Source organism: Mus caroli, chromosome 11, assembly GCF_900094665.2.
Source record: "Mus caroli chromosome 11, CAROLI_EIJ_v1.1, whole genome shotgun sequence".
NCBI lineage: Eukaryota > Metazoa > Chordata > Mammalia > Rodentia > Muridae > Mus > Mus caroli.
Genome location: NC_034580.1, coordinates 70,483,861 through 70,492,820, shown reverse-complemented (window position 1 = coordinate 70,492,820; position 8,960 = coordinate 70,483,861). Strand labels below are relative to the sequence as shown.

Genomic DNA, 8,960 nt, shown 5'->3' with positions numbered 1-8,960 from the left:
CACTTTGTAGACCAGGCTGGCCTCGAACTCAGAAATCCGCCTGCCTCTGCCTCCCAAGTGCTGGGATTAAAGGCGTGCGCCACCACGCCCGGCTGGCCTGTCTTGATCATCCCCATTTCATCCCAACGTGAGGTCCTCTAAGTGCCTTAGCATGTACCTGCCCAGCTCCCTGGGCAGAAGCTAGCATTCTACACAGAAGCCAAGGAGCATCTGCTTCTGCCACCATCCAGGAGCAAGAGGAAGTTCACAGGGTGGCTGGCCAGATTCCTACCACCCAGCACATGGACCCCCAGGTTCCCAGCCTACATCTGAGGCCCCCTCTCATCATCACAGTGCCCCATACCCCCCCCCCGAAGTGGGCTTCTACTTGATGCCAGTGCTTGGGGAGAGAAGAGCCCTTGGTGACCTCCTGACAGAAGCCTAGGAGAGTCTGAGCCTAGGCTTCTTCCTGATGCCATGTGACTTCCACAGGCTCAGAATTCTGCCTGGGAGGGAAACAGCTGAACCAACTTGGCGGACAGCAGAGCTCTGGCTACTGGGCAGCAACAGCCCAACATCAACAGGCTGGAGTGTCCTGGAGGCAAGCTCACTCACCCTCCTTTCTTGTCCCCAGGCAGTCTGGGGTCACACACCACAGAACAACACTCAAGCTCCCCTCTTCCGGGGCCCAGGGGTTTTCTTTTCTTCCTCCTGTGGTGCCAGGTGCATCCTGCCTAGGTGGGAGGGGCAGTTGAGGAGCCACCCCTAGTGTTCACAATGACGGACCTCTTCAGAGAGGCTTCAGTGGCCTAGGTAGAGGCCTCTGCCCAGATGCTAGGGAAAAGTGTGAGTTGGGAGGTGGAGAGCCACGGGCTGGCCACATCCTCACCTTGATTCCTGGGAAGGTAACTGCTGAGGAAGCGTAGGATCCAATCATCAAGGCAATAAATGTGGACCGAAGGTCGCCGAACATATTGGGCAGCTGAGGGGATGGATGGGAGAAAGGCAGGCTTAGGTCACAGGTGCATCTCACCTTTTGACATTGTGACGCAACACTCTCATCTGCAAAATTCATACCAGAGAACTACGCAATTGAGCTTACACGAGTGCCAGGAAGGTTCTACGTAAGCTTTATGACTTTGTGTTGGAGTACATTTATAGCTGTCCTGGGCTGTCGGCCTCGCCTAAGGCAGAAGGGAAGGGAGCAGCTAGCAATGGCCAGGCCTCACGTCTCAGCCACCCTCCTCTGTGGAATTCACAGCACAGCAGTCTAGGCAACTGCCACAAATTAATGGCAAGCTTTCTTTCCCTTCCCGGACATAGACAGAGAAAAGACATGACTGTCTGCACACTGCCCTGCCACTCCTGACACAGGCCAGGGCTTACCACAGTTGTTGTATTTGAAGGAGGTTGTCAGAGAGCAAAGCTGTAAGCCTTTAGCACCCCTCAAAGGGAGAAAGCCCGTTAAAAATAAGAATCTATTTGGGGAAATGAGTGTCATTTTATAAATAAAAGTATCAGAGTCCCAGAAAGACCAGATGTCAGCAAAAGCTGCTTTTGGTTTTCAGAGTATGTTTCTGGAAGGTGCCAATCATAGTCCTTACAAGACAGGTGGCTCCCCAATTCCTGACTGAGTTTTTGAGTGTAACCAGGGGATTTGTTCCAACTTGATGTTACCCTGGGAGTCACCTAGCACCTCCAGGAAGCAAAGATTAGGAAGGCTCTGGCTGTTTTTAACATGACCACTTGCATGGGTACAAAGCAAGATTGGGCCCATCTGAAATGATTTCAAGGCCAACCCTCAATGATTCTGCAGAAACTCAGTTGTGATTACAGGCCCGTGCTAAGACACCACAACCTGGGCTGGAGCCACTGCTCGGGAGTTACAAGCGCTTACTGCTCTTGCAGAGGATCTCGGTTTGGTTCTCAGGACTGACGGGGCAGCTTACAGCCATCCGTAACTCCAGCCCCTTCTTCTGTCTTCTGTGTACTGCACGTGCCATATACATACATTTATACACAGAGACAAACCACTCATGCAAATAAATAAAGTAGCTTTAAAATATGCTAGGCATGGTGATGCACACCTTTAATCCCAGCACTTGGGAGGCAGAGGCAGGCTGATCTCTGAGTTTGAGGTCAGTCTGGACTACAGAGTGAGTTCCAGGACAACCAGGGCTACACAGAGAAGCTCAGGGATGGATTCCAACACACTGGAGCAAACCAAATCCTGCCCACAAGCAGCCACAACAACTCTCCCAGCTCAAGAACCTGTACCACGTCCTCATCAACAGTGCTGAGGACATTGAGCAATGCTTCTTTTCTTATTGTCTGGGCCTTTTTTGTTTAGTCGTCGTGACTATAGCCTGAGCATACCCAGAAATCCAGTACTCATGCAGAAAGAGAGGACTCAAAGTCCTAGGCCAGCAGAGGCTTACAGCAAAACCCTAGCAAGACTAGAGAAGGCCACTGCAAGCCCATTCCTTGCTACCAAAATGGGGGTAGCTGTGACACTATGCCTGACATTATTTTTGCCTTGTTTTGCTCTTGATTAAATAAATGAGCAATGAATCTATCAACTAGGGCTACACAGCAGGGTTCAGTCTTAAAAAAACAAAAACAAAAACAAAGCAGAGAGACAGTGGACACTTTTAATCCCAGCACTTGGGAGACAAAGGCAAGTTGATCTCTGTGAGTTTGAGGCCAGTAAGGTCTACGTAACAATTTCCAAGACAGCCAGGGACACAGAGTAAGACCCTGCCTCAGTAAATTACAGACAGACAGACAGACTGAGTGAGTGGCAGCTCCTGGGTAAAGGCACTTACTGCCAAGGCTCTCAACCTGAGCTCAACCCCTGGGACCTACATGGGGGAAGAAGAGAGGCACCTCTCACAGCTGTCCTCTGACCGCCACGGGGGCACGCGTGCGCACGCACGCGCGCGCACACACACACACACACACACACTCACACCCACTAGAATGGCTGCTCTAAGTCAGACAGTAACAAGTGCTGGAGAGAACCAGGAGGAGTGGCACGAGCCTCCAGAGAAATACAAAGCTACAGCCACTCTGGAAACAGAGCTGGTTTTTCACAGTTAAAACAAAATAACCACACGATCAGGGCATTCCACTCCTAGGTACATTCACTCCTAAGAGAAATAAGAGCATGTGCTGCACATGAATGCTTGGGAAAGCATTCTTCTTAATAGCAAAAAATGGCAACAACCTAATGTCCATCAAGATGAACAGATAAACAAAAGGTATATACGCAATTACAGAATGGAGAGCAGACATGCTACAACAGGTGTGGACCTAGGAGACAGTAAGCTAAGAGAGAACAAAGGCAGCTCAGAAGAGCACACCCAGAGGGTACTGCTCCTTCCGACACCCACATGGCAGCTAACAACCGCCCGCAATTCCAGTTCCAGGGGATCTGGTGCCCTCTACTGGACCCCACAGGCACTGCATGCTTGTGGTGCACATACATGCACACAAGCAAAACACCTTTACACATAAAATAAATAATGTTTTCTTTAAAAGCATATGTTATATGGATCCATTGCATGAAATGCTCCACATAGACAAACCCAAAATAACAAAGAGCGCATCAGTAACAGGCAAGGGGGGGCAGGGGATGGGCACACATGGGACAGGGGATGGGCATACATGGGGCAGGGGATGGGCACACGTGGGGCAGGATTCCTGTTGGGTGATGCAGGTGACTGAAGTGACTCTGCACCTCTAAATACACTAAAGCTCACTGAATATACAAGCTTTAGGTGAAATGGGTGGTATGCGTATTCTCTGTCAGTAATGCTTTGCAGGCTATTAGTAAGAAGCAAGGTTGTTGGGGGGGGGGGACCGCAGGGCTGAAAAGGAGCATTAGCAGATCTGTAAGTCTTACGGTCCAAGGCCAGGGTGACCAGCTAAGTTTTCTCCCCAATTCTTAGCACATAAGTGGCTTTTTGTCATCATTTTAGACTGAGAAGGGTGGGAAGGGCACACATGATGGACATAGGAGACAGGACACGTGACAAGGCCAGGTATGCATGAACACGCCCTGGTGGGCACGAAAGGTAACTGTGTTCGCTGTACACCTGCATGGAAGGAATGCTGTAATTCAAGGTCACACTCACTTCCCAAAGGCACACAGTCAGGCAGCAAGGCATACTTGTAGGAAAGGCATCCACCCTGAGGAGATTCAAAAGGTGATACGTGCCTATGTAGAAAGAGGGAAATACAACTGCAGGGGATTCTAGTCCAGCTGAGACAAGCGGAGAAAGGATCAGAGGGTCAGAAGAGCAGCTGAAGCCAACCGCCTGTCCTTCAGGCAGGGTCAAGCAGGAGAACACTGAGCACTCAGGCGCACATGGCTGCCATGCCCTTAGGGAAGAAAATTCCCCACAGCAGAATCAGCCCTGCGCAGAAGCAGACCCTGGGTTGGTCGGCCCTTTTCTTTCTTCTTTGTCTCAAGCCTGCCTTAACCCTTACCCAGGACAGAGGCCGGTGTAACCAGGGCTTGAGCAGCCCTGCTCTGACCTCCTCAGACCAAACTCAGACCAGGGACAAAAGAGCAGATTCACCCATTCATGAAGAAACCCCGTGCCCTGGGCGGGATCAATGGCAGCACTTGAATTATCCCTCTGGTCACCCAGCCTGGAGCACTTCTCTTCTGATTTCTTTTAAGACAAGGTCTGCTATGGTCTTTCAATCTTGCTCCCCCCCCGCCTTCACACCCCCACTCCCCCACCCTAGTCTCCCAAAATGCTGGTATTACCGGCAGGGGCCACCACACCCAGCATCCTACCTGGAAGAGTGTTACTGAACCAAGAAAACTCACATTCTTTTGGTCAGTGTGCCACTCCCAGGGCATCAGGGAGCCTCAGGGCAAGCCACATTAGACAGCTTTCCGCCAACATCTATGTCTTATATTTTAAATTATGAATATTTTTCCTAGTTAGAAAAGGAATGCATAGCTATTATAAAACATTTGGAACAAAAGGACGACTTGTGGGAGTTGGTTCTTTTCTTCCACTATGTAGATCCTAGAGGTTCAACGTCGGCCATCACACTTGGCAACAAGCACCTTTATCCGCTGAGCCCTCTCACCAGTCCAACGTACTGCTTTAGAAACTTCCTTTTTTAAAAAAAGATTTATTTATTTATTTATTTTATGTATGTGAGTACACTGTAACTGTACAGATGGTTGTGAGCCTTCATGTGGTTGTTGAGAATTGAATTTTTAGGACCTCTGCTTGCTCTGGTCAGCCCCACTCACTTAGTTCCTGCTTGCTCCAGCCCAAAGGTTTATTTATTATTATACATAAGTACACTGTAGCTGGGCAGTGGTAGCACACACCTTTAATCCCAGCACTTGGGAGGCAGAGGCAGGCGGAATTTTGAGGCCAGCCTGGTCTACAGAGTGAGTTCCAGGACAGCCAGGGCTACAAAGAGAAACCCTATCTCGAAAAACCAAAAACCAAACCAAACCAAACCAAACCAAAACACTGTAGGTTAGCTTCAAACTTGCTGAATTCAGATGCACCAGAAGAGGGCGTCCGATCTTGTTATGGGTGGTTGTGAGCCACCATGTGGTTGCTAGGATTTGAACTCAGGACTTTCTGAAGATGCTCTTACCCGCTGAGCCATCTCACCAGCCCAACTTTTTCCTTTTTTAAAAGTAGTTTTACTATGTTGCCCGCGCTGATCTTGAACTCCTGGGCACAGGTAATTTTCCTGCCTTGGTCTTTCACACAGCTGAGACTACAGGACTGAACACTGTATCCAACTAACCTTTGTTTTGTTTTGTTTTTCGAGACAGGGTTTCTTTGGCTGTCCTGGAACTCACTTTGTAGACCAGGCTGGCTCAACTAACCTTTTTTTTCCTCTTCATTTTTTTTTTTTTTCTTCAAGGTAGGGTTTTCTCTGTATAGCAGCCCTAGCCCTGAACTCATGTAGATCTGCCTGCCTCTGCCACTCCAGTGCTGGGATTAAAGGCATGCACTACCACACCCAGCTACTTTATTCACTTTTTTGGTCAGTATTTTATTGTATTCTATGTGTATGGGTGCTCTGCCTGCAAGTATGTCTATGGTCCACTTGTGTGTAGGAACCCAAGGAGGCCGGAAGGTGTTGGATCCCTGAGAATGGAGGTACAGATGTTGTGAGCTGCCATGTGGGTGCTGGGGATTACACTAGGCCCTCTAGAGGAGCAGCCAGAGCTCTTAATCACCGAGCCATCGCTCCAGCCCCTCCACACTGTTTTTTGCTTTTATCTTTAAGATAGGGTCTCACGTAGCCCAGGTTAGCTTCAAACTTGCTATTAGGGGCTGGAGAGACACCTCTCTGCCACTACCTCCTAAGAACCAGGGTTACAGGCATGCGTCACCTTTTCCCTTCTAACCCGACATATTAGTATAAAGTGTTTTCTAAACAGTTTCCTCTTCCTTCCTGACACAATCTGAAATGACTGCCTACGATTTGCTTACCTGGATGGTCTATAATTTAGGAAACCATGTCTCTAGTTTTAGACCCTAAGTCCTTTTGTATTTATTCATAAAACGATTTCAGTTGTGGGGTATGGGGCTCAGTACTGGAACTGTAACGCAAGGCTGTGCACAGGTTTGGCAAGTGCTCTACCACAGAGCTACAGCTACAGCCTGCCTTCTCCTTTTAAACCAGGGTCTCACTGATTTGTCCCGGCTGGCCTCGAACTCACTCTGCAGCCTAGGAAGGCTTTTTTAACTTAGAGATCTTTCAACCCCAACTTCCCAAGTCACTAGGACTACAGGCCCTGTACTGCCAGACCTGACTAATTTGTTTTAGAAAACAAGGTCTTACAATATTAGCTGTTGGGCTGAGCAGTGGTGGCACACGCCTTTAATCCCAGCACTTGGGAGGCAGAGGCAGGTGGATTTCTGAGTTCGAGGCCAGCCTAGTATACAGAGTGAGTTCCAGGACAGTCAGGGCTACACAGAGAAACCCTGTCTCAGAAAAACAAAAAAATATTAGCTGTGCTGGCCTTGAACTCACGGTCTTCCTGCCTCAGTCTCCTAAAGCAGCTAGATCTGGAGCATGAAACCGCCTCCCGCAGCTCAGTGACTTCAGGATGAAGGCAAGTGTAGGTGTCTTCCATCTCAAGGAAAATCCCCGCAGCGAAGCAAGAATCGTTAAGGGAAAGGAATGCACTTTCTAGGATTTACCATACTCCGACAAACTGCCGTACAGGAGAGATGCGCCAGCTGGTACCCCACTAACTAACAGTGTGTGCACCTTCAACACTAGCCACTCCAAGTACACTCTTGCTTCAAAGTGTACTTGCCTGGCATGTGCTAGAGCCCACATCCGCACTCAGTACCACACACTCAAAACACATTTAGTTGCATATATGGGTAGAATTAATTACTGATAATTAATTCAAAGTAATCTAGATGGTGGAGGGTGGAAAAAGGAGGAATTATGCCTTCTACAAAGATTCTTTCGTAAAGACAGTCGTGGTCTGAGAAGGTCAGCTCAGTGGTAGAATCCTCGCATACCGTGTGAGGTCCTAGGTTTAGTCTGCAGCACTGGAAGGACATGAGGAGGAAAGCCAGAGGAGGCACAGTAACATGTGCATATGAGCATGTCCTAATGAGAGCCAGAGGAGGCACAGTAACATGTGCATATGAGCATGTCCTAATGAGACCTACTATTTTGTATACCAAACTAAAAAAATTAGTGAAAATACATTAAAAATAAAAGTCAGGCATTCTGTATGACCACATATAAGTATGCTTTTCTTTGTCATCTAATTTCCTCTTAATGTATAATTTTGTTTTTGAGACAGAGTTTTTGTGTAGCCCTGGGTGTCCTGGAACTTGCTCTGTACACCAGGCTGGTCTCAAGTGCTGGGACTAACGGCGTGCTCCACCACCGCCCTGCTCTTAATTTTTTTTTTCCTTTTTTACAAAAAAGCAACAAGGATTTCTGAGTTCAAGGCCAGCCTGGTCTACAAAGTGAGTTCCAGAACAGCCAGGGCTATACAGAGAAACCCTGTCTCGAAAAACCAAAAAAAAAAAACCCAAAAACAAAAAAACCAAAAAGACGTATTTCAAAGAGGCAACGAAGCTGGGTACAGTGGCACATTTCTGTAGTCCCAGCACGTATGAAATGACAGGAGGAGAATTAGAAGCACGAAGCCGGTCTGTGTTAAAATAATTTAACTCTGTTTCAAAAACTATGGGAAAGAGAGAGGGCAAGATAGTCCACGCCTGTTTTGGCTTGAGGGCTACCAGGGCTTATACTGGACAAAACTGCTCAGCAAGGAGCCTGAGGCTGACCTTGACTAAGGAAACCCAAAGCATAAACATCCCAGCAATAGTCAGAGGGCTCAGGAGAGGGGAAGGCTAAGAAAGGCAGCGAAAGTTTCCGGGTGGTATTGGTTACCTTGTACCTAAGTGGTAACACTAATTGTGTTCTCTCCCTCAGGCCGGGTCCTTCTCCTCTTTCCAAAGCCCGAGGCCGGCCTGCCTGCAGGAGATTTCCCTCACGGGTTGGCTCGGGAGCAGTGTGGTCAGATTTCCTTCCCAGTAAAGAGCATGGATACTAATAGCAACTATTTTTAGCACCTGCTTTCTATATCTTTAAAATCCTGAAAGCAACTGTTCTTTGCTCATTCACCGCTTACAAAACTTTCAGAGTCTAAACCAGGCATGGTGGTGCGCACCTGTAATCCCAGCCTCCCGAGGTGGAGGGGGGAAGGATCAGAAATTCATGGTCATCCCTGCCAGCCCGAGTTACACAAAACATTTAAGGGTCAAAAGACTCCCTCAAGCTGGGCAGGGTCAATCTTAGGATTCGAAACTCTTGCTGGGTGAAGGCCTGGTACGACACTTCTGTTTGGCTCTCAAGTCACTTCCCCTCGAATGTTGTCTCTTTCCTCGGGTGTTCTTTATTGAGCATCCTGCCTTGATTCAGCGCACTGTGGATTCTTCTATCCCTTC

At 48.4% G+C, this 8,960-nt stretch overlaps 1 protein-coding gene across 5 annotated transcripts in view; it reads right to left on the bottom strand.

Annotated features, from left to right (window-relative positions):
- The window catches only part of Slc43a2 (solute carrier family 43 member 2), a 43,668-nt gene that overhangs the window by 12,508 nt on the left and 22,200 nt on the right, over positions 1-8,960 (bottom strand). For all 5 annotated transcript variants that reach the window (XM_029483608.1, XM_021177668.1, XM_029483606.1 and 2 more), the window contains exon 6: positions 869-961. In XM_029483608.1, coding sequence (XP_029339468.1) covers positions 869-961 — 93 coding nt within the window. The remainder of the gene's footprint in view (positions 1-868; positions 962-8,960) is intronic.